The sequence below is a fragment of the Acipenser ruthenus genome, chromosome 1 (assembly GCF_902713425.1).
Source record: "Acipenser ruthenus chromosome 1, fAciRut3.2 maternal haplotype, whole genome shotgun sequence".
NCBI classification, from domain to species: domain Eukaryota; kingdom Metazoa; phylum Chordata; class Actinopteri; order Acipenseriformes; family Acipenseridae; genus Acipenser; species Acipenser ruthenus.
Genome location: NC_081189.1, coordinates 10336548 through 10361949, shown reverse-complemented (window position 1 = coordinate 10361949; position 25402 = coordinate 10336548). Strand labels below are relative to the sequence as shown.

Here is a 25402-nt window from a genome sequence, read left to right as displayed (position 1 = left end):
AAATATCTGAGCAGTCTGTATTGCTGGAAGGCTGGAATCCACGGGGAAGTGTCTTACCTCCTCAGGTAATGAATTACCCTCAATGAAGGAAGGCGTCACATTTCCTGCAACGATCCAGCCTACAAGGGAAGACAGCAGGCCTTTGTCGCCGTGGTAACCCAATGCATTCTAAAAAAAATAACATGAGCATAGTTTAGGGCATTTCATATATATATATATATATATATATATATATATATATATATATATATATATATATATATATATAAATAAAATAAAAAAAATTTCTTAACATGAGCATAGTTTAGAACATTTAAGAACATCTGGGAAAAAAAGGTTCCTGCAAGTCTTGATGGGAATGACAAACTTACACAGAATGTTGTGGTTCTGTACAAGCTTATTATTATTACCTGCTATGTTTGATGAGAACATAAGAAAACAAGAAAATGTACAAACGACAGCAGCCCATCCTCTCCACCAGATTGTCCGGTTCCTGGTAGCTTGCATGGTTTTCTCCCAGTTGGGCTTTTGCGAGATAATCCATGTCCTTTATTGTGTCAGCATGCTGGTTCAGGAAGAGTGCACCAGTGGAGAAAAAGAATCGGGGACTATCCTTTTTATCTCAGCTAACCCCTATCCAAGCTCCCATAAGTATCAACACTAATGACCTGAGCAGCAGTGGATCTTAATACCACCCCCTTTAAAGTTGTAACACGCTCCGTCATGGACAGAGGTCCCGAGTTACCTTGTGCTGCTGGTAGAGCAGTTTCTGCAGACTCTCCTCCTGCTGGTGTAGAAAGGCAGCCCTGCACAAGTGGTCCAGCAGGTAGAGGACAGTCCTGTCCCTGTGCCAGAGGTTCTGTCCAGTCAGAACCTGGACCCAGAACTCCAGGACTGCGGCCGGACCCACCCGGCCAGGCTGGCTGCTCTCCGACACGTGGGCCTAAAAGGGGAACAGCAAATCAGTTTAAAAACAGCAAAGTACAGAAGCAACAGTTCTATCATACACTGGATTACAGAGCCTTTAATACAACCCACAAAATGTACTTTCCTCTGAATTAGATATGTGGCAAAATGCATTTGTTAGTCTTGAAAGAGAATGCATCCAATACATTCACTGCAGTTTAAGCAGTGTTCAGAGCGGAAGTATAAAAGGATTCAAAATTACTATCTGCCACTTTTCAAATCTTAAAATCTGTATCAATGTACAATTGCATATATGATACGATATGCTTGCCTGTGCATGATGGATCATGGTACAGTACCTGGATGACACTGTTCAAGAGCCTGACATTCTCTCCATAGCTGGCTCCTGTGAGGTGCTGGGTGACCTTGTTAGTGACCTGCTGGGCCATTCCTTGTGGAGTCCCACTGTCCAACTGCAGGAACAGTTGAATGGAGTTCAGGAACCTACACAACACATGGTTCATTAATACATGAGGATAACCTCTTTGTCTAATGTTAACTTTCACAGGATCGGTGTTTAAGATTTTCAGTTGTGTGATTACTGTAAGCCATTCAAATGTCAAGTCAAGGTAATTTTACCAAATAATGCATCAATTAATTTACATTGGAGAAAAAAAGAAACATATTCTAGTACATTTTTGTTACATACTACACTAGTTTAGTTTCATATGAAATGCCAAGATTACTCCCAGTAAATTCATCCAACTGTTTTTTTCCCGGGTAGGGGAGGCTCCATTGCTTTAAACAATGTTTAATGTAGGTTTAGTAGAGTTTCTCAGAGGCTGATATTGGAAAGGAACATTTTATTTAACAGGGGGCTTGACTGTTCAAACCCCTGGAATCATTTAAATAATATACTTAATGTAGGTTTGTTCTGAAACACCCCACTATAGTGTGACTTTCAAACCCTATGAGTGTCTGTGCATTCTTCTCCAACACTGTCCAGAAGGTAAACCAAAGGTAAGGAGAGGTGTCCCTTAACTGTTCGTTCTTGAGCAGGTAGTACTGGCAGGGGTACACAAGGGGCAGGACCACTTGCAAGACATGTACCACAGCCCGCAGGTACCGAGACTGAACCAGCACGTTCAACAGGGCCACACCATCACAGCAGAGCCACTCCAGACTGTAGAGGAACACAGAGACAGCTCAAGAAAGAGAGCAGACAAGCAAACATCTGCGGTGCAGCACACTACTTAGCACACAGGAGGTACAAAGCAAGCAATACATAAATACAAATAAAGATCTACCTCTGTTTATATTATTGTAATACACCCAACTGTACAGCCAGCTTTATTAAACACAATGAACAAACAAAAACTCTTGCAGTTGATAGAAACAAATATGCCAATGCAGGTATTGTACACTCAAAACGCCACCTTTAAGAGATATCTTCACTTTTCAGCTCACCGGTGGACAATGCAAAGAACCCGAGCTTGGGCCCCCTTACCTGTGCCCAGTGGTCGTCATGGCTATGGCAAGGTAGCAACCGATGGGTATGCCAGCCTTCACTGCCTTCAGCACAGGGTGCAGTGTGGGTGTCTCTGAGATCTCAGGCACCGGTGTGATGGTGGAGGGGGCGGGTGACCAGGCGTCCTGGGGGCAGCAGTCATTCGAGTGCAGCTTCAGTCGCAGCACCAGATCCCAGGCCCACTGGTTAAAGGAGCTCTCCGGGGTCTGACCCAGACGCACCACACTAGCCAGGTAGGAGACCTGCAGGGAGACAGAGATAACAGTAAGTCTGTTTGGAAAGTAATCCTGCTTGTGGCTGGTGGCTAATATGCACTTCCACATCCTGTAAACTGGATACTTCTGGGTGACCAATGCTAGCTGACTTCTACCTGGGTAGTATATACTGTATAATTATGAATTCACATATTGCTTAGATGTAAGAGTGACAGATAGAGATAGCTGGATAAATAGACAGGTAAGTGATCCAATATATAGATTCTCTCACTTATAATAAAAAGATGGTGTTAACAGAAACAGATGTTAGACAATATCCCTTTAATGGTGTGGTGGTCTTCATTTGAGTCTGGTAACGGAGGGTTTTTATTGTATTTCATTAAAAAAGAACCAACAGTATAATTAATTCTAAAAGGAGACCTGTTTGATGCTCTCCGAGATGATCCCTCCATAGGGTTTGTCAGTGAGGTATTTCTGATAGGCTTCCACCACCAACAGGGCCACTTCAGTGTGCAGTGAGGGGTCCAGGAACAGGGCTCCGCTCTAGAGGACACACAGTACAACACTCAAAGAATATACATATTATATCCAGCACTCACTCCCTGAACAGGTCACTGAATCATACAGCTCACTCTATCTCCATCAGACTTGAAACAGGAAGGGTGACTTGGAATACTGCTCAGTGTGCCCTGAAACCTCAAGCAGAACACGTATTGCTCTGGGCAAAGTGGATAAGCAGGTACATTCACTAGCCTGTTGTATGCCTTTCACCTCCAGAGACCCTGGTTGAAATCAGTGTCATTCAAATTTGACAATGGTCCACATCATCAAAACAACATACAGTCATGCACAATCCAGCACAATGGCATAGATGAGGGTATGAATTTGCAAAACAATCTGCTTTAAGTGCATATTTCAGCTGCAGTATTTTAGGGAATATGAGCCTTTAGCAGAAACACAGTTTGAAGGAAAACAAATATTTAATATAAAAAAATAAAAAAATAAAAACTTAATGCAGTCGGCAAAAAAGTCTGAAATCAGTAGCATTGATTCTTCTGAACTCTGTACATTTGTTTTCTGATTTTAAAATCATAATGAATAACAAAACTATGCATTCCCTGTGCATGTAAACATAATAACTGGGCAGCAAGTTTGCTCATGTTAAAAATCCTACCTGCCCACAAGAGCCCCAGTTCAGCCCCTCCAAGATGATGCAGGCCAGCTTGTTTTCCACGGCGGGCAGGCTGTGGCTCAGCAGCCAGTCCCGGATCACTGCAATCTCAGCAGCCGCAGGTCTCCACAGGTGCACAGGCAGCTCCTTGAACAGGTACAGGGACACCTGGCAGAAGAGAGAGGCGCTGCAGCACTATCCATTTATAAACAACGACAGGGAGCACTTCCTTACGAAGGTAGTCTTGCTGGGCTTGTTTCTTACAGGTGTATTCACACTATGGGTGTTAATAGCCAAGTGGTAAATGTATTGAATTTTGCATTACATTTTCAACTATTGTAAAAAATATGCAGGCTAAATACAGCTTATTCCACCTACAATTAAATGCTAATCACACACAGTCAGATACACAGAAAGTGATGCTCGACTTTCTGTAAATTTGCCATTTTACAATACTTTCCCGACATTTACTGCAATTGTACAGAATTTATAAACAGTGTATGGATATGAAGTATTCTACATATTTATAACCATACTATGTGTGTGGAATAATTTGTTTTTAAATTAAAAGCTAGATTTGATTGAACATATACACAAAAAACAATTATGGTTATATAGAAGGTGATTAGAAAGTAAGTTTAACACATCAATGATGTGGTGCGTTGATGTGATAACTTACTTTCTAATCACCCTGTGTGTGTTTTTAAGTATTTATTTAACAAACCAACGAATCCTATTCCATTTCCACATCTACAAAAAAAAATGTTCCAGCCTTGAGCTATGGATCTCGCTGCTTTTCAAGAAAACATTTGTGCGTGCCGTGAATAATATGCCACACTCACCAATAACCCTAATAACGTGTAACAGGTATGAAATATGAATCTTTTTTTCTGACACAGAAGAGAAGTGCTGCTGTTCAGGATAGCATCACTTTGGACAATCTCTGGTTTGTTCCGATTCTTCACTACACCTAATGGAGCCCCATCCTGTTACTGAAACCCCCCGATACTCACCATCCCCACCCTGTCAATGGTCTCCTGGAGCCGCCACAGCAGCACAGAGATAATGCGAGGGTGAGCCGTCGCTATGGCTGCAAGCAGCTCCCGGCCCACCTTGGAGAAGGTCTCTCTTGTGGAGACACTCACGTACGACACCTGGGCAACGAGAGACGACAGATAGCTTTGAAAATGGGGCTGATTTTTAAAGAATAAATTATTTGTTTTCATACGGAGAAAAACTAGAAATAAACATAGAAGGTATTTCATTGAAAGCAGTTTATGTAGAGTAGATCAGGGGCTTGTTACTAAATACACATACGAATGCGTATCTGGCTATACGATATTGAAAGGTGAAATGTGAATGAGGTTGCGTTTCCATATAACGACACTCGCACCGCTCGTTCATAAACCCTCTCGCATTTTATCAGCACCACATTTTTCATTGTATAAACACAAAGGTGAATCTCACCTAGTTTTCTCACTAAAGCCCTGTGTCTTATGCTTTGCGATGAGATTTTACAGGATCGGACAGTCGATTTCAGTCGGCTCGCAAAGTTTAAACATGTTTAATATTTTGCTATGTGATTCCCTCACATCAGCTAGTGTGTTTTACCCACTTGCAAGTCTCAAAGTCAGCAACCTATGTGTTCATTAATAATGCAGCAGCATTTTTTAAGTATATTTACAGAATTACTTGCATGCAAGTAATTTTAATTGCATATAATTGCATGCAGCATTTTTTAAGTATTTTTTAAGTAAATATTTTGTCTACAGTTAAAAAGTACAATGCTTATGGGTTGTCAGGGCTTGTTTTCAAAAGATATCAGCACAGACATTATCTTTGCCTGTTTTTCACACTTCAGTTTGAAATACATAGATATCTGAAAGACAACCCTATAAATGAAAGTTGCAGGGACCATGACCAACAGTAAAGTTAACAGAATCAAGCATTTCACTTATAGCGCTGTATTTAAAATATCTGGATTGCCTCAATTAACATGAAGATTTACAGCACTATCCAAGCAGGACCAGTAATAACCTACATTATTATGTAATACAGCAAATTAAAGGTAAGAAAAGTGATTGCAATCCCTGTGTGAATCTGTCTATGTCTTTGTACAGGTAACAGTAAACAGATCTCTTTATGTCCCTGGTACCTCATATATCTCCAGCACTATGGTTTTGACAAACTCCGGGTCTCCGTCGGCCCGTTTGGGCTGGGCCATGTGAGCGAAGGTGGTGAGCAGGCAGATCCCATCTGAGCTGTTAATCTCCACCAGCCAGCGCTCAAACTTCCCCTGGTGCTCCGGGTCTGCAATGACAAACAAGCCTCTGGAGACCTCTGCAACACTTCATTCCTCACTGAGAGCCAAAGCATGGTACAGCACATGCTACAGCATGGTAACTAATTGCACAAAGCATGTTTAACCACTGTAAAGCACTGGAAATACAATGTATAAGCATGGAAAACCGCAGACGTCTGCTCTACACTGATACAAACAGTTCTGTAATTGGTCAAGGATCTTCTTTGCATCCTCTCCCAGCAAACATGGTATGCATATCTGAATTCTTTGATTGAAGCTGGGATGTGAGCACTCACCTTTCAATCTCCTGACACAGTCATCAGGTCTCAGGTTTGCACTCAGCCTGTCCAGGCCTTCGCTCTCGGTGCACTGCATGATGTAGAAGATCTTCCAGAGCATGGCACTGGAAAGGGTTCCGTAGGGCATCTCTGACATGAAGAGCCAAACCCCCAGCCTGCTAGGAACAAGGAGAAAATAAAGCAAACTATAGAAACACAATGTATGGAAATGTCACATACACTGCCACTGTAACTACACAGGCTGTCCCGCAAGTCAGGCATCACAGGCATAATAGTTAGAACTGTTTGTCTCACAATTTTTTTCAGATGTGAAATGTCCTGAAGCAAATAAGATAATTTTGAAGTGTGGAGCAGACAGTCAATGGGGTGTTTCCTCCCGAGTTAATAGAGAACATTAAAAATCGCATAACATACATTCAAGCTTTATATAAAGCCTTATCTGAGAGGTCACCAGCTCTTACCAGCCAGAAAACCCCAGCACACTTTTTATTCTTCCAATACAATTGAATAAGCAGCCATAAACGTTCAGCTCCTTTTGGTTAATGCCAGTTAGTTCAGGGTTCACTGTAAATAACACATTATAAAAAACAGCGACACTACATGTCGCAGGAGATAAGCATTATCTAAATGTTCAATAACTTCATGACAAATGTCCATGAAAAGTTCAGAAAAGGTCAGGGGTACGGATCTTACATCCCATAATCCAAAGCAGACATGATACATACATGTTAGTAGGCCACCAAGAGCGAGCTTCTGAGAAGCTCAAGGATTTGTAGGTAATAACGCTGCATACCACATTTTCTCAAATTCGTTGAACGGTTCAGCATACAAGTATAAAAAACTGAAGATGTACATACACTTCATGTAGCATCTTCCTCAATATGACAAGCTCTCTTACAGTAAGTATTTGGTTTACCATGCTGCCATGAACATGAAACTGGGCTCCACCCACCTTTTTGCCTTCAGTACATGCAGCACAGCTCTCAGGAACAGCTCGTCGAATTCCACCTGCAGCTTCTCCCTGGAGAAAGACTCCTGCTCCTGCATTGGGGCCCCAGTGATGCTGATGTATTGAGCCCAGTGGTCACTCACATAGCACAGTGTCATCCTATTTGAGTGGGGTCCACAGAAACTGGTTACTGCAAAAAATACTGGATCTGTGGCATTTGAATGAAAGGGTTATTCTGTGAGACACTGGGAAGAAAATACTAGAAAAACTGGACATGCACCACCTTGTGCAAAACAACACAATCATTAATCCTTGCAATAAGTCTACCTTGATGCTGGTAACCCCAATAAGGGCTAACCTACCCACCTGATCATGTGTCCAATACGCTTCACAAACTGCCTGTATCGGGACCTGTTGTAGGTTTCCAGGCCGATGGCTAACAGTTCAACCAATGAAGTTGCGAAAGCAAAAAATTTCATCATCTTCTGGCTGGTTGTTGCCTGAGGCTGGCAAGCACCTGGTCAATATACAGTATAAGGAAGAAGAGGCATTTAACCCTGTAATGCCCAATCATTTTTTAAATGAGGCTCTTTTATTTATGTAACTAGATTCTGTTTCTTGTACAAAACACAATTATTGTTTTCTTGTCCGGCAACACAATGTACTGCATATGAAAAATTCTGTCTTGTGAGGCTAGATTTAAAAAATAATAATATAGAGGGGTGGTAAAGCATTGTATGAGATGTGATACACACAAATAATATTAGAGGTGTGGCTAAGCATTGCATCAGATGTGATACAGAAATGGACATTACAGGGGTAAGTTTGAGAGATGAGGGGCTTTTATTACAGTGAAGGACAGAATAGCTGCCTTCTGTTTGGATAATGAAACTGAAACCCTGATATGCTTTAGTAACTTCAGTCAGTATTCAGTGCTGACGCAGTAGCAGGACACTGGAAACGAGATGATCAAATAGCAGTCATTGACTATGGCAAGGTGGGGCTTGCAGCTACCGCAGTCTTATATCCACCATCAGGATTCTCTGATCTTTAATGCTGACTGATGGCCTGATGAAAACCAAAGGCCACTTACCTTTCAAGTTTATCCCCAATAAATGTTTGAAAAGCTCATCAAATGGAAACTGAGAGAAAAGGGCAACCAGGTCCTCTTCTGAAAGCAGCAGCCAGCTAGTCTCAGGGTCTTCATCCTAACAAGGAACGGTTCATTGTGATGGGGAGGTTCTGGGCTAGAAAGGTTCTCTATTTTGCTATTGGTATATAGCAATATTTAACAATATACAAAAGTAATATTTATGGTCACATAGACTTTGCTTGATCTGATTACTAAAGAGTATACCGCAGCATTACAGTTGTAGGTGTGCTATCGTTGCTGAATATTTTCCTATTGCTCTAACACTGCTGTAACATTGTATTATAAGCTTTTAATCCCAAGAGTTTTGTACTTTTTTGGTTTTTACCACCACAGCTGCTTTGGCTACAGATAGATTTCAAAGTCAGGGTCTAAATGTCTTTGCTTGTTAGGAAAGCCTGATAGATTAACAAGAGAGCCTGCTAATCATCATCATCACCTCCTCTCCTCCTTCATCCACCAGAGTCCAGTTCCCAGATTCTTTTCCAGTGCTGTTGCTCTTCTTCTCACTGGGCTTCATGTGGCACAGATAGCTAACACGAGTTCTAAAGGGGACAAGCAGAAAACTTGGGGTCATATCCTTGAGTGGACCCTTGAATATTCTACTGTTTAATTCTTATCTGGTAAATTCCCTGGAAACAACTGGTATGTATCATTAGGTTGTTTTTAAGTACATACTATAACACTGTCTAAATAGTCCATTAGTAAACACCAGTTAAAAATGGCAACTACATTATGTTTAACTAATTAAATAAAGCGTGATTTATACAGAAAATCAATAAATTAGACAAGTGCATATTATGGGTGCATAAAACATACAGAATAATACATTTGTTCAGAGAGCACCTTATTCTTCAGAGGCTCCCATGTAAGAAGTCTAAACATTGAAACAGGCAACCTTTTGGATAACCTATTCAGGGTTGGTAGAGCAAGGTTATTGTTAAAGGACTCTTTGAAAAAGACAGAAAGACAAGCAGTGAGCACTTCCCTTACCTGACTGGTGACACGAGTATGGCCAACGCCTGCATGAAATGGTAAACTCCGGAGGGATTATCCAGGACTTTAATCTGGAAAGACATCATCATTATCTGCCATTGATAGTAAAGACCTTCATTACTGCATGATAAAAGAGGACCAGAGCTAAAGTTTCAAGGAAGTATCAGACTCTTCTGGGAACTATTATGGTACCTCGTCAGAAGAAGACCTGGTAACTCTTATAGCATAGCCTGACAGAAGCACGGTTGTCTTGATTTAAAACAAAAAAAAAAGGTCTTATCAAATACTTGCACGGATTGCCACAAATGCCAATTACATTTAATAGTGTCAAACATGGATTTACAAGAATACAATGTTGGTGTGCTAATGGCAATGCGATGTGCATCTTAATTAAACCAGATAATATAAATCTGCCAGGTGAACTGCAGCCCAGTTGTAGGCGTTCCTACTATACCTGTAGGAAAGGCACTGTCCACTTGCCCACACCTGCAGGACACCTGAGGATGTGATTGAGGAGGTACAGATGGTCCCCAACAGAACCCACTCCGTGCAGTACTGACACCTAAAACAAGAAGCATCCTTCATCAATCACTTACACCGGTGCAACCACAATCAGGTATTCTGCTTATCTGCAGCCAATACGTTACACATAAAACATCATAATAGCACCATAAGAATGTCTAAAACAGAGCAATGGCATGGTATTGAGTGACGCTGACATAAATATCAAAGGTCTAATGTGTCAGTTAGTTTGCCAGCCAATGTTACAATGGCCTGCTGACTTACTTATTAAAGTATGGAAGCAAAAAAAGGAAAAAGAAAGACGGATGGATAGAATTACCTTAGTATAGTGTACTGTGCTTTGGAAACAGCCAAGAAAAAAAATTGTATGTATAACAGATAGTTGTTTAACAGAGAAAAAAACCCTGGGGTCTATTTGAATGATCTACAGTGACAAATCTACAAGTAAAAGAGTGAAAGGATGGCTGTGTAGAAATCAGACAGAATAGGGAGTAGTCTGGTAACAGTCTGTATGCTGTATTAGATTAACCAGGACAGGGGGTATTCTGGTAAGAGGTAGTTGCAGTATTAGATTAACCAGGACAGAGGGTATTCTGGTAAGAGGTAGTTGCAGTATTAGATTAACCAGGACAGGGGGTATTCTGCTAAAAGGTAGTTGCAGTATTAGATTAACCAGGACAGCGAGTATTCTGGTATGAGTCTGTTTGCAGTATTAGATTAACCAGGAAAGCGGGTACTCTGGTATGAGTCTGTTTGCAATATTAGATTAACCAGGACAGCGGGTATTCTGGTAAGAGATTGATTCCAGGGTACGGTACCAGTTGCTGCAGCCACAGGTGGATGTCTCCTTGGAACTGTGCATCGTCAAGCAGCCTGCGTGTGAAGCTGAAGAGGACGCTGATACTGTCCTTCAGGGGCTGCAAAGAGGAGGGCTGGGAGTCCAGATCAGGGGACTCAGCTGGAAACAAGGACAACTGCTGTTTACCTCTTCCATGAAACCAATACACATACTGTAATCACACTCTCAGGAGCAGGCAGACACTGGCAATGACTAACAAATGTACCTTATTTAAAAAAAAAAGGTTTGTTTGCTGCAACCATTCCTGTACCAATTATTTTTACTGTCCTCTGGTTAGTAGCACATTACTGTACTGTAACATAAAAACCAGAGCTGGAACGCTGAAGATGGTTAGCACATTGTCTCTGTGACAATGGGGCAGGAGAGTTTTGAACAGAACAGGACTGATTCGGGTTTTACAGTAATGACAAAACAAACTGTAAATCCATTTTTGAAGATGAAACGTTTAAAACCTTGGTGTAAACGTTTCTTTACTGTTTAAACTGTCAGACACATTTTCAATTAAAAAGTAGACTATTACTGTTTAAACGTTTACATTTTTGTAGTCCTACTAATGAGAGAAAATGAAAACAGACTCTGACGCACCTCTAGGGGGATCCTGCACTGACAGTGCCCTGGCTGCGGGGATACTGCACAGCAGTCGGTACAGGTAGGACTCTACCTGCAGCCGGGACAGCAGGGCGGTGTAGGAGTGCAGTGCCAGGGTCTGGTGGAGGAGCTCTGCCTTGGACTCGAACAGCCGCTGCAGTTCCCCCACCACCGGCTCGTTTAGCACCACCTGCTGGTAGCGATGGTAACCACACACTTTTGACTGGTCAGCACAGACACCCTGCAGGGAGAGGACCACACAAGATACTTACTGGAAACATTCTACCGCAGCAATCTGTAACCAGAGTCAAATGAAACATGTTTTGTAAAAACTGTTAAAAAACAAACAAACAAACAACATGCAAAATGCAGATCCACTATAAAATAATCCTTAAAATGTGTATCTTGGAAACATCTTATATAGATGGCAATTTGGAAGAGCACATATCATTGTGAAAAAGGGAATTTCATAAAACTTGTGTGTCGAAGTTCAGAAGTAAAAACATGATAACCCACTCCCTTGAGTGGTTTTCTGCTAGACTTAAAATTATAAGAAGGGCTTCTGATTTTAGGTTTTAACCAGTAAAACCCGATACAAAAAAAATGAAATCAGTGGACAGCCAATAAACACCGGAAAAACTGTGGAAATGGTAAATAAATTCACGTTGACTTTACCCTTTACCCATTAAAAAATAAAACCTACTACAAAAATAATAATAAAAACATTTCCCAGTGCTGCTGGGCAATGTCCCGCCTTCCTGACTTGTATCTATTGATTCAGTCTGAATATTTTAAACCCGTCCCAACTACTGAGTGACAGCACATTCCTACATTTCTATTGGAGACTAAGCTTGCGAGACTTAAAAGGAGATTAAAATCAGGAATGGAGGCTTGTTAGCGGGATCTAAAGCTGTATTACAGTTAAGATACTGAGGATTTAAAACAGAATTGTGGCAAAATATACAAAAACGCCTACACACAAAAATCCCAGAAGAATGCGCCCGTGACCATAGGGATTTTGTTTTGGAAGAAAGCAAAATTAAGAAGATACAACTTAAGTGTGCAGGTACTGTCGAGTTACTACTATACATATTTAGACAGAAAAAAAAAAACACTCAAGCAGTTTGGAAAGTAACCGAAAACACTAATTTCATACAGTACATCAAAAACGAAAGCCCCGAAAAAAAGAGATTTACATAAAACTCGAAAATAGCTAAAAATAAGCACCGAAAAACAGAAGCCCTAATTATAAGCTACTTATAAATGACACATTTACAGGAATGGAAATAACAGTGCCACTGGAGACACCCCAGGTGTTACTGTTTTAGTTTATTTAGACAAGCAGTAGAGGTTACAAGTACTGGTGTAAAACCTGCTACGCATCTCTTTCTCTTTTCATCCCTGTGTTATTAATTTATTTTCCCTGTTACTGTGGGAGGCTATAAAAGAGCGGATGCTTAAGAAAATATCCTCAGACCTGCAGGGTGAGCTGCTCATCTCTGAAGCTCCACAGCCGGTTCTGGGTGCTCTTGCAGTCCGAGACGGCTGCCTGCAGCTCTGCCTGGGCTTGACACAGCTGCTTGCGACAGCGCCAGTATTGCATCAGCAGCTCGTGCAGCTCGTGCCCATCCTGGTGAGCCATGCCCTCGAATTCGCTTACATGGAGCTCCACGTTTCCCAGCCAGGAGCCCGGCTCCCACAGTCGCAGCTGCTCTCTGGTGAAGGGCAGGGTGCTTGGGGAGATGCAGGACAGCTCTGGGTAGAGCCGCTGATAGGTCTTCTCTGGCTTCACCAGCTCCACAGGAACCAGGCTGGGCGGGGACTCCTGTTCCACCAGCGGAAGGACAGCCGGGGCTCTGCACTCTGATTTACTGGCTGTTACATCTGACAGCATTCCAGATACAAAGCCAGACTCCACAATGACATTGCTATCAGAATGCTGGCTCTCGGTGGCAAAGAGCTGCGCTGCTACAAAGTGAAGAGGAATAGGGGAAACCATAAGAGGGGCACTGCTGGTCTCAAGTGCACTTTCAGGTGTGCGCTGTTCGGTTTGCTTGACATCAGGAAGTGCTGCTTGTCCACTGTCAGAGCATGTCTGCCCAATCTGGGTGCCTCTGTGTTCCTGCTGCCCTGTATCATGTTCCCCAGCACAGCAAGTGCCTGCTTCCCCACTCTTAGTCACTGTTTCTTCTCCAGTATCAGGCTCCTCTTGCCATGTGCCTGTGTTTAATGATAACTCTGCTACAGGAAGCTCAGAGGCATCCTCGCTGGCCGGCTCACTCAGGGGGATGTCCGTAAATTCCAATCCATCTCCAGCCTGCTTGTGATCGGGCTGGGGCTGGGCTCTGTCCACAAGAGCAAGCAGAGGAGGCCCCTCAGTTTCATTCAGGTGGCCAGGAAGGGGTTGCTGGATGTCAGAAGACGCTGTCAGGTTTCCCACACTTTTCAAGTCACCATTTAGCTTTTTCTTTTTATCCTAAAAATGTTTTAAACAAACAGCAACAGTAAATGTACTGATTATAAGATGGTATTAAATGTGACATGTAGATCAAAGTGGTGTTGTTTTATTACAGTTAATTGTATTCATCACTGTAATTTGTACTTATTTTTATACTTTAATGAATTAAGATTTTGAAAAAGTAACAAAATATGAAACCACTGTAAGTTTTCTTTTAAAAGTTCATGATCAGCAAAGACTGGCTACCGTAACCCTTTTTTTAAAACGTTTGGTCATATTGCAATCACTGTACTGTGCAGCATGCAATCTGACTGAAGGTTCAGAAATCAGGTTATAGAGATCATAGCAGTCTTAGGGTATCCGTAGTGAAACTCTAGCCCAGCCTGGGTTTGAATCTCAGTGCTCCCTTTCCAGTATTTATTTACCTGAGATCTTCCACTCGGCTTGGTTTTGGTTTTCTTGGGTCTCACAGCTTCAGCCATGTCTAGCACCGAAAGTGATTTCCACTGTTCATGACAGATTCAGGCTCAGTCTCACACAGGTTATCTGCTGTCCATTCTCCCCGATCAACAATCACAGGGACATATCTTCGGAGCACTGCTCTTGTTTAGCTCCATATCAGATGCTTTAGCTGAAGAAGACCTGCAATGGTATTAGTTGTATTCACTTTATTTAAGGACTGTGCTCTGATAGTGTGTGACTTGAGATGTATGCCTGTAGCAGCTTGATCATTTGTTTTCTATAATTTACAAAACTTCATTCAGAACTCCTTCAGGTACAGGGCTTTCTATTTATTGCAGTGAAAAACTGACAGTCCATAATTTACTTAAGCTGATTCATATCAAATAAAATAATAAATACAAACTATTGTTTAAAACAACCATATTCAAAAACATACTAGAACAACAACAGTGCAATCTCAGAATATAATATACAGTACCTTCGTCGTTTTTGCATTCAGTCACTTACTGTTCATTATATATTTATTACTATAGCAAGTCACAAAATAAACACTACATACGTTAAAATTATGTTCCAATTGCAAATTGGCTACTTTGTAATAATAATAATAATAATAATAATAATAATAATAATAATAATATTTCAATCGGTCTACATTCTGTAGTATTTTGTATTTAATCGTATCTTGATGTAACTATCACTGTCACTGTTATCTGCTGTACTATTGAATTGTATTTTGTCACGCTTGTACTTACTTGAACCAAAGTCATTGTATTTATCTTGCTGTTATTGTATTACTTGTACTGTAACACTTGAAATGTATTTGCTTATGATTGTAAGTCGCCCTGGATAAGGGCGTCTGCTAAGAAATAAATAAATAAATAAATAATAATGTATACATACGTTTTTATATTAATTATATGATTATTATATATTCCACCAAAGTGAAATAAAGGTAATAAAACAAGTTGACATGCTCTACATTACACCCTTCTCTACTGTTTTAATTACTCACATTAATGTTTACAGATTTACAACTTTGTTTAAACAGAGTATACAAAACATAAATACATACAACACACACTCATAACATACATATTTTTTTTAACATTACGCATTCTTTGCAAATGTATTTATGACAACTAAAATACTCTCGGTTTCGCATACACATACTTCAGAATATATTTTTTTTACAAGCGCACCCTACCACAACTTACAGTTTTATAGTGTTTTGATTACTAAATATTTACCCACACAGACGGACTCACTCTCCTGTTTGTTTTGTTCTTCCAGGAAACATCGGAAGAGAACATCGATCACGTGACCTAAGTCTCCTCCCATCCCAGCTGCTCGCTGTCAGTATGGGGCACGAAAAGGATTAAACTTCTTATCATCACTAATGAAACAGGCGCCATTTTGGCTCTACTGGAGCCAGACCGCTGATACCAAAGAAGTGTAATGACCGCTTGCACCTGTTTAGAGAGAATAAAACTAAACGCATTCTACAGATTTTATCACAGAAATCGCAACATATATATATATATATATATATATATATATATATATATATATATATATATATATATATATATATATAAAGATTTAAACGGTTTCGTGACGAAAAAAATATGTAATAGCATTTGTTGTTCATTGTTAAGTAGATAACCGTTAATATATATTTCTGTTATCACAACACAAACCGTTTTGAATGTCTTTTACGGTATGATTTGATTTTAAGTTTACTCAAGTGTATAGCAAAAGGTCACATTACAAAATAGGACGTCACATTAAAATGAGCTATACTGTTTAATTATTCTTATTTAACTCTTTATTATATAAAAAAAAAAATAGAATACATACTGTACTATATTGAGTTTTTAAACGTTATGCATCAATTCCTGTCCTGACTAAGATGACTAAACAAACATTATTACATGCTTATAGGCATGGCCAAAATCCTTATTTGGTAGTTATAAAAAAAATCAAAAGAAAAAATCAAAACAAACCCCTCTAACCAGGTTAGTAAGGGAAATGAAACCAATGGAAATCTGTGGCTGGCTAAAGGTCTTATTGTGGTAAAATTTCCAAGTACACTATACTGTAATTGTACCATTAATCATGCAAGACTGGAGTTCCTAGTGATACAGTGGTAGTATTTAACAAAATGCACTATACAGTAGTTTAGAGAGCTAATGTTTAATGACTTTGCAGTCTCACAAAAGTATACAATACACCTTGGTAATTGTGTAGGTTAATTTAACAGCTTGGATGTGTAATTCTTATATTAATCTTATATTTACTGCAGTTTACCATGGTTTTACTTCAAGTTTTATTTTCTTCTGGTCTAGGGAGAGTTTGAATAAAGTGGCTCCTTTTAAATAAAAGTGAGACATATTCAATTACAGGACACTCTCAAACAACAATTTGGTTGCACAGTGCAATAAAATCGACAACAACAAAAAAGGATTGAAATTACAGACAAGCTTTCTTCTTCTTTCACCCACTAGTCCTGTAAGTGAAAAGAACTAGCTGATCAGTGACATGTTTGCCCATTGCTATAAATCTGAAATGCAACTCAGCTTTTATACAACAGGTAACTTGGAGACAGAGGTATATACAGTATACAGACACACCTCTATGTACCTAAGAACTTACTGGAGAAATAAAACAGTGTAGATACTTCACTTTGTGTTGTATAAGGAACACTAGACCCCAGTATTAAGGATTAATTTTAATAACTCTACGAACTATGAACCTGATTGTCAGATTGCTGCTTTGATAAAAACATTTTCAATTGAAAGCCCTTTGGAAAGAATTGAGTACTTCTTAAATCAAGCTCAGGAGATGCTCTCTTGGAAGTGTTATAATTGTGAGCGGTGTGGCAGTGACTTCGCCAGCCCCACGGCTCTAAAGCAGCACTTCAGAGCTCGGCACGCCGGCAAGGAGATGTGTGACCGGTGTGGGAGTGAAGTTGCGAGAGAGAAGCTGCAGGAACACAAGCAGGTGAGACAAGCTGACCAATTAACTAAAGCCTGGATTAACCAGTCACCACACCAAATGGACACACTGTATAAGGCTGATATTGTAGAATGACTGGGTTATTCATTTTACCTAAAAAGAAGTTTCTGCAATAATGTAATTAAACATAAAGAAAAAACCTTCAAATAAATAATGTTGTTTAATTTAGGAGCTCCTCCATGCATATTAGTGGTTTCTTGTGAGTTCTGTAGCATTACCAGTGGCACGTTATTGGTGATTGCTTTGGGATTGTGACACCGAGTGTTGTTCCAGTCCTTGCAGTTACCATCACACCGAAGAATAAATACCCACTCACTGAGTCATTCTGCATTGGTAGCAAATAGATTTATTCAAGGAGCGTAGGGAGGGCTCCGAGTGGGGTAGAATGAGTAACAAATGCCCCGCTCCCCAGCACCACAAATCAGGAAGGTGGACCAACACTTTTTCATGCCATTGTAGCTTTCCTTATACTACTGTGCCATTGCCCTTTAAAGGGGCACTTTATTTCATTTTCATAATGTTTCATATCCTGCCTCTCTTATCCTATCATGTGTGTTCTTTATCATTATCTATTTTTATTTCTGCTTAAATTAGTATTTAACAGCAACAAAAAAACAACAACAAAAAACCCTTTTAACCAGGAAAGTAGTAGATGGTAGAAATGTCCCTTTTATACTACTGAATACTGCTTTGTGGTCTTTGAACTCAATGTTAGGTTATGGTTGATAGGGGGTCATCTAACCATTCAACTAAAGGCTCTGTAGTCTTATATTGGCATCAATATTTTCAACTCATCCGCCCCCTGGGAGGAGATCTATTACAATTAACTGTAGAAAGCCAAAGCATTGTTCTGTCACTCCAGGTGGCTCACTATGAAGAGACACATGGAGCCCAGAAGCCTTTGGTCAGGGCTGCCCCGCTGCGGAGAGAGTCCCGCTTCCTGGCTTCCGAGACCTCAGTCACCTGCAGGATGTGCCGGAGAGCTTTTGGGACCAGTTTTGGCAGAGAGCAACATGAGAGGCAAGATCATCATTTCACTGCCAGCAAAAGAGGTAAGGATGGGAAAGGAGCTCCACACAGACTCCAGTACAGTGAGGGTGTATTCCATAGCCTGCTGCTCTGTCACTCCATTGTCAGCCACCTCTACCAGACAAGAATGCATCAGATTGGTCGCTGTTCTGGCTGTGAGCACAGAGGAGTAGAGGAGGTGAGGAGTTCCATTCAGTGTGACCTCAGGGTTACTGTTGGTTACAAACAGTTATTTCTGCCTAGACCTCCACTCCCATTATAAAAAAAATACTAATCTTTACTAAACTATGTGATAAGGCATACTATAGGAAACTGTAGTGTTTTTGGACGATGCAGTAGGATTTTTTTTTATCGGCCCAAAGCACCCCTTCCTTTCACAAGCCTCTGCTACACCACTGCAGTAAATGAGTTTGCTGTATAGGAATAGGCAGCACTGTATCTGTGTGTTTTAAAATAAAAGCCTATCAAATATCAACTGTTTTTTGGCATATTTGTTTATGCAGTGGTGTGTTCAGGGCATGTCAGAAAGCCAGACAGAACTGATCCTGAACCGATAAAGAACAGTGTAAAACATCAGATGCCACCTAATAGGCAGCCATCCTTTACAATCATATACCGGGTGTACTTCTTACTCACATGACAACATGCATCCTACATGATTATTAACAAAATCATCGGTTCAATTGTGGCACTCTCCTCTGCACCTCCTGCTAGTAAAACAGATCCTTCAGTAAATGTCTTCTCTTTACAGCTAGAATGTCCACAGGGTTTTCACCAAACAACATAGTGGATATGAGAAGCTCCCAGCAGCTTAGGCAGTTTGTAGAAACACGGCTCAGACCAGAGTCAGGGCTGATGAAGACAGCCTGTGCTGGAGAAGTGGAGGCGCTGGTGGAGCTGATTGAACAGTGCTGCCCGGTGCCTGTCTCCCGCGTGGTCAAGGTGAGGGAGCCACACGTCTGCCTGCATTGAGGCTGGTGGACAGAGCGCTTAGTGAAGGGCTTGTTTATCATGAGCAACACAGCTTTAGCCAGGGAGATATCAGGCAACCCAGTCCAACTTACTAGAGAGGAGCAAGGTGGATTACAGTGAGTGTGACACAGGGAACGGCTTTCTGTGTGAAAGCCAAAAAACAAGAAAAACTAGCTGTCTACATTCTGCTTTGAAACAAATATACTATAGATAGATATCAAAAGATCAATAAATAGATAGATTGATAGACAGATGAAGGCACTCCTGCTTTTCTTTTTTTTTCTTCTTGTATAGGGCCAGGGATTTTAATTTTTATATAGTTTTTTCTTCTTAATAACAAATATGCTAACCAGCGCTTTAAATAGATTACCTCTTATTAGCTTTATTTACAGCATTACCCCCCCCCCCCCCCCTTTCACTGGGCAGGTCATCTTTTGGTTCTTTATCAGGGTATCTTTGCTGTAGGTCACTGGGTCTGCTTGCAGCGAGACAGCTGGAGTGAGTTCAAAGTACAACGCATACAGTGATTAGACACCAAGACCGGATTAAACTATGGGGCCTATGTACTAAGAGTTGTGCTTGTGCAAATATGATTTGCGCATGCACATGATTGCAACATATGTACGAAAGGGAAATGCCCAGTGCACCTTGATAAATGCGCATGCGCAAATTCGGAAGTGCAACTTTACGCCTCCGCAGTAAGATGCTCCGGGGAATATGCAGATAGGTCATTAGCATCTCATTGACCTCTGAGATGCTCCTGATTACACATGCAGACAAGAAGCGCATGTGCATAATCATAATAAAATGAGCATCTAATTGCTGCATTACTTGCAAATGCTTAACTTTGCACCACGTAGGACTTGATGTAAATGTGTGACAGGGCTATAAAAAGGTGTGCTTGTGTGAGTGTTGTTCTCCAGACAGAGATAAGTAGATGTGACAGGGATATAAAAAGGTGTGCTTGTGTGAGTGTTGTTCTCCAGGCAGAGATAAGTAGATGTGACAGGGCTATAAAAAGGTATGCTTGTGTGAGTGTTGTTCTCCAGACAGAGATAAGTAGAGGCCCGGAAAATTCATGTTTTTTTTTAAAGAAATTCACGAATGACAATCAAAAAAAACAACAAATTTCACGGAGTGTCATGAAACTGCCATTTTATTATAAAAAATCAACTCACCAGGAAACATATTTTCTATTTTCATTATATTCTACTGATGTCACTTGTCTAAAATGTGTTATCATTAATAGTTCATCAGAACATCACCCAAAAACCAAGGCTGAAACATTTTAACATTAAGCCTAGCTACTGAGTCAGCTCTTTAAAATGTACATGTAACATTAGAACTGAATCACTATAGAAACAGTCTTTAAAAATGTAACAAACTTTTGCTAGAAACAAGTCATTTAAAATGGTCTGTGTTGGCTGCAAAAACAAATAACAAGCAGACAAAAGAGATTTTTTTTAAAAACAATCTTGAATAACAAATGCAAGGGTTTTCTCTTGGTGCATTTTGCAGATTTGGAAAGATGTCATTATTCCTATGATGATTAGAAATCTGCAGGACATTTGCAGTGATAACAGGAGGTAAGATCCTGGTTAGCACTCCGTTAACATGCTGTCTTCCCCAGGGAGGGTCCTTTATTAAAGGCACAGATACACAGGACTGGTCTGACGTTGACGCTGTGCTGTTCAGTGACTCCTTCACGAGTCTGGAGGACTGCAGGAGGAGCCTCACACCAGCACTGGCAGCTCTGGAAAAAAACTTGAAGAATACTGCGATGACTAACAGGTGGAGACTGCTTCATGATATGGGTTTTATTACTGTTGAAACGTTTAATGTGCTTAAGATTTAAACGTTTAAGTAATTAGGTATGTTCCAATACTGTCCCGATACTCGGAGGTTGGTGTAGATTGGGCATCTGAAGTTGCTGCAGTATTATAATTTTTCTCATTGAACTGGACTGGATGTAATCTTGTACAGAGTAGGTGGGCTGCTTTTTAGAAATGTTCAGCCATAAAAACACTTAAAGCCAAAGCTAAATTAACACACAGGCACAATTAGGAGATAATCCAGCCCTGCTTACAGGGTGCAGGGTTAGTGTAGGAGGTTCTTGCTGTACTCACCAGAGCTCTTTGTGACTTTCAGGATATTGATGGAAAAGAAGACAGCATTCGCCCTGAGATTTCAGTTCAAGTGTTTCAACAATACACACAGTCACCATTTCGATGTCATGCTGTGCTATGATACCCTGGGCCCCAGGCCATCCAAAGGTACCTGGGGTTAAATAAGTACAACTGTAAAAAAAATACAGTATAGACTTTGATCAGACTTTCCCTTTGTGCATCCTGCTTATAGCTACCACACTCAGGGCTGTTACATTGCCTCTCTGGTAGAGGCGGTGTCGGTGCGTCACTCTGTTCCTGAATGTTTCAGTGTGATCTTGCAGATGACAAAGGGATGCTGTTCAGGAGGCTGTGTAACTGCGGGCACAGTGACGAGGCTCAGCTGCTCTCCCTTTCCCTGCTGCAATACCAGGTGGATTTTGTGAAGGCTGCTACACTGGGAGTCAAGAATCTAATCCGTTTGGTTAAACACTGGTTCAGGACATCCTTTGCCAAACCCAGCCAAGAAAACAGGTGAGTCAAATGTACTGAAAGGAGCTCCCAGCCACACTCCATTCCAGCCACTTCCAATGGAATGAAGCAAGAGCAAATGCACAGGAGCGCTTTCTGAGAGGCACAAAACCAACACGGAAACAAGCAACTTGCTGAAAGCAGGAGTTCAATTATTCAGTAGTTTGTTGCTAGTCTTATACAGTACAGTTAATAATATCTTTATTATTTCTCTTTGAAAACAGGCCTTTGCTTTTGCACCCACTTCAAAATATGTACAGTATACCATTAGAGCTGAAAAGTTCAATATAAGGCTTTTCAAAACAGTTAGAAAAAAATACATGTTACCTTGAAATGCTTCCTCACGGTGCAGATGATCTGTATTATTATTATTATTATTATTATTTATTTCTTAGCAGACGCCCTTATCCAGGGCGACTTACAATCGTAAGCAAATACATTTCAAGTGTTACAATACAAGTCATACAATAAGAGCAAGAAATACAATAACTTTTGTTCAAGCAAAGTAGAAGTGTGGCAAACCACAATTCAATAATACAGCAGATAATAGTGATAGTTACATCAGGGTATGATTAAATAGTGATAGTTACATCAGGATATGATTAAATACAAAGTACTACAGGTTAAACACTTGGCAGATTACAGTATTCTGAAGTACAGGATTAAATGCAGTACAATAGGGGGCAGATAAGAGCAAAATAAAGCACATTTACATGAAGGGTGATAGTGTCCCAGGATACAAACAGAGGAGTTCTACAGGTGCTGTTTGAAGAGGTGAGTCTTAAGGAGGCGCCGGAATGTGGTCAGGGACTGGGCAGTCCTGACATCTGTAGGAAATTCATTCCACCACTGCGGAGCAAGGGTGGAGAAGGAGCGGGCTCTGGAGGCAGGGGAGCGTAGCGGAGGTAGAGCTAGTCTTCTATTATTATTATTATTATTATTTATTTCTTAGCAGACGCCCTTATCCAGGGCGACTTACAATTGTTACAAGATATCACATTATACATTATTTCACATTATACAGATATCACATTATTTTACATACAATTACCCATTTATACAGTTGGGTTTTTACTGGAGCAATCTAGGTAAAGTACCTTGCTCAAGGGTACAACAGCAGTGTCCCCCACTGGGGATTGAACCCACAACCCTCCGGTCAAGAGTCCAGAGCCCTAACCACTACTCCACACTGCTGCCCTAGTGCAGCAGACTTCTAGTGCAGGCGGAGCGGAGAGGTCGAGTGGGGGTGTAGGGAGAGATGAGGGTCTGGAGGTAGCTGGGTGCAGTCTGGTCAAGGCATCTGTAGGTTAGTACAAGAGTCTTGAACTGGATGCGAGTGGTGATCGGGAGCCAGTGGAGCGAGCGGAGTAGTGGAGTAGCGTGGGTGAAGCGAGGCAGAGAGAACACCAGGCGGGCAGCAGAGTTCTGGATGAGCTGGAGTGGACGGGTGGCGGTGGCTGGGATCTGTAGATGAATTGTGAATGCTACTGCTGTTCTCACAGCTCTGATGTTGTGGAGGTGGTGTAAATGCTGCTGCTGTTCTCACAGCTCTGATGTTGTGGAGGAGGTGTGAATGCTGCTGCTGTTCTCACAGCTCTGATGTTGTGGAGGTGGTGTGAATGCTGCTGTTGTTCTTACAGCTCTGATGTTGTGGAGGTGAAGTGTGAATGCTGCTGCTGTTATCACAGCTCTGATGTTGTGGAGGCGAAGTGTGAATGCTGCTGCTGTTCTCACAGCTCTGATGTTGTGGAGGTGAAGTGTGAATGCTGCTGCTGTTCTCACAGCTCTGATGTTGTGGAGGTGAAGTGTGAATGTTGCTGCTGTTCTTACAGCTCTGATGTTGTGGATGTGAAGTGTGAATGCTGCTGCTGTTCTCACAGCTCTGATGTTGTGGAGGTAAGATTGGGCCACACTGGATACCGTGTGTAATAATAACATGCTTTACTTGTTATGTACAGTTGGTGTACAATATTCCTATTCTTAGTAAATACTAGAACTACCAGTAATAATAATAATAATAATAATAATAATAATAATAATAATAATAATAATAATAATACGAAGAAGCTCTTAATGTAATCGGGTTTGTATTTGGTGAATAACATTTTTTTTTATATCTGTGCACAAGAGAATTTTGTCACATTCGTAACGGTGGTTGGTTGATCTGTCCCCCGTGTGTAACTGCAGGTTCCGCCGGCTGCCCTCCTCCTACACTGTGGAGCTGCTCACCCTGCATGCCTGGCAGCTGGCTGGGAAGCCCATCTTCTTCAGCCTGCTCCAGGGCCTGAGAGCCGTCCTCAGACTCCTGCTGCGCTGCTCGGAGCTCTGCATCCTCTGGGATAAGCTCTACACTCCCTACTGCCAGGGAGTCAGGAGGACACTGCAGGAACAAACCAGGTGCGAAGGCGGCCCCTCTCTGCTTGTGCTGGAGGGGGGGGGGGGGGGGGGGGGGGGATTGTGGGATTGTGCTTGCGTGATTTCTCTGGTCAAGGGTCTGATGTGTCACAGTTATCTTAAACGTTGTTGAGAACAACTTTGTATACCGCTTCTTTTTCAGTCATCACATCATGTCTTCTCTCTGAGTATAGCTGGTACACCAGAGTGTCACCCTTAACCTGTCCCTCTACTGCAGAGGGGTCAAACTCCAGTCCTTGAGGGCCACAGGGTCTTCTTGTTTTCATTCCAACTTAAGTCCTCAATTGGACATATTTCATATTTTTCAAGGTCTGTTACAGTTGATGAATTAAAAATGTACACTACCTATGAAACATGATGAGGCTTGGAGAGAAGTGTTTAATCAAATTATTAGACCAATTAAGCAATTGAGAGCTTGGGTGGAACGAAACCTGAAGACACTGCGGCCCTCCAGGAGCCGAGTTTGGCACCCCTGCCCTAGTGGATAGAAGAAATCTATCGTAGAACAATGTATTTAACTGTAACCTGTAGTTGCAGTTAGTGGCTGCATTGCGGTGTACCAACTAAACTTGGAAAGAAGAGTGAGGACTCAGAATGAAAACGATTCTAAACAAGAATAGCACATTAGTTAAGCTAGCTGTGCTATTTCACACCTGTACCACATTGCTGTTTAAATCCCCTCTGTAAAAGACAATGGCTAAAGACAAAGCTTACTCTAATATGCAGAGGGCATTGAATTTCAATGTTCTTGTCTCACTCCAGGCCATTTATTCTGGACCCAGCCAATCCGACATTCAACGTGTGTGAGAACTGTAATGCCTGGGACGAGGTAGCCGTGGTTGCCCGGCAGAGCCTGCTGAAGCCTCTGCTGAATGGTGTGCAGGCGAGTGGCCCCTGGCTCCTCACAGACTCCTGGTAGAAACAGAC

At 41.3% G+C, this 25402-nt stretch overlaps 3 protein-coding genes across 12 annotated transcripts in view; 2 read left to right on the top strand and 1 right to left on the bottom strand.

Moving 5' to 3' along the window:
* Positions 1-15758, bottom strand: part of LOC117403987 (ectopic P granules protein 5 homolog) — a 38611-nt gene extending 22853 nt beyond the window's left edge. For 5 of the 10 annotated variants that reach the window (XM_058997000.1, XM_058997305.1, XM_058997188.1 and 2 more), the window contains exons 1-21: positions 15623-15758; positions 14369-14585; positions 12963-13961; positions 11483-11726; positions 10857-10996; positions 9971-10078; positions 9514-9587; positions 8960-9065; positions 8464-8578; positions 7737-7887; positions 7374-7529; positions 6419-6579; positions 5976-6130; positions 4834-4974; positions 3824-3988; positions 3070-3192; positions 2414-2676; positions 1949-2089; positions 1266-1410; positions 746-943; positions 58-168 (exon numbers count right to left, since the gene is read on the bottom strand). In XM_058997000.1, coding sequence (XP_058852983.1) covers positions 58-168; positions 746-943; positions 1266-1410; positions 1949-2089; positions 2414-2676; positions 3070-3192; positions 3824-3988; positions 4834-4974; positions 5976-6130; positions 6419-6579; positions 7374-7529; positions 7737-7887; positions 8464-8578; positions 8960-9065; positions 9514-9587; positions 9971-10078; positions 10857-10996; positions 11483-11726; positions 12963-13961; positions 14369-14425 — 3753 coding nt within the window. In that variant the 5' untranslated portion in view covers positions 14426-14585; positions 15623-15758. Of the gene's footprint in view, positions 1-57; positions 169-745; positions 944-1265; positions 1411-1948; positions 2090-2413; positions 2677-3069; positions 3193-3823; positions 3989-4833; positions 4975-5975; positions 6131-6418; positions 6580-7373; positions 7530-7736; positions 7888-8463; positions 8579-8959; positions 9066-9513; positions 9588-9970; positions 10079-10856; positions 10997-11482; positions 11727-12962; positions 13962-14368; positions 14586-15160; positions 15268-15622 lie in introns of all 10 variants that reach the window. The other 5 variants (XM_058997262.1, XM_058997431.1, XM_058997557.1 and 2 more) reach the window with 3 other exon arrangements.
* Positions 15759-17054: 1296 nt separating this feature from the next.
* Positions 17055-19424, top strand: LOC131740200 (zinc finger protein 20-like). The gene is made up of 3 exons (XM_059035658.1): positions 17055-17408; positions 18286-18607; positions 19204-19424. The coding sequence occupies exons 1-3, from the start codon at positions 17250-17252 to the stop codon at positions 19422-19424; spliced, it is 702 nt and encodes a 233-aa protein (XP_058891641.1). The 5' UTR covers positions 17055-17249.
* Positions 19425-21135: 1711 nt separating this feature from the next.
* Positions 21136-25394, top strand: LOC131699651 (2'-5'-oligoadenylate synthase 2-like). The gene is made up of 5 exons (XM_058996917.1): positions 21136-21215; positions 21573-21697; positions 21874-22063; positions 24248-24457; positions 25238-25394. Exons 1-5 carry the CDS (start codon positions 21205-21207, stop codon positions 25392-25394), a joined length of 693 nt encoding a protein of 230 aa, XP_058852900.1. The 5' UTR covers positions 21136-21204.
* Positions 25395-25402: the final 8 nt, after the last annotated feature.

Coding starts and splice junctions, on each gene's coding strand:
- LOC131740200 (XM_059035658.1), top strand. CDS start 17,250: ATGCTCTCTTGGAAGTGTTATAATTGTGAGCGGTGTGGCAGTGACTTC. Junction 17,409..18,285: donor AGCTGCAGGAACACAAGCAG/GTGAGACAAGCT, acceptor CTGTCACTCCAG/GTGGCTCACTATGAAGAGAC. Junction 18,608..19,203: donor GATTGGTCGCTGTTCTGGCT/GTGAGCACAGAG, acceptor TTCTCTTTACAG/CTAGAATGTCCACAGGGTTT.
- LOC131699651 (XM_058996917.1), top strand. Junction 21,698..21,873: donor GGGCCCCAGGCCATCCAAAG/GTACCTGGGGTT, acceptor GTGATCTTGCAG/ATGACAAAGGGATGCTGTTC. Junction 22,064..24,247: donor AAACCCAGCCAAGAAAACAG/GTGAGTCAAATG, acceptor GTGTAACTGCAG/GTTCCGCCGGCTGCCCTCCT.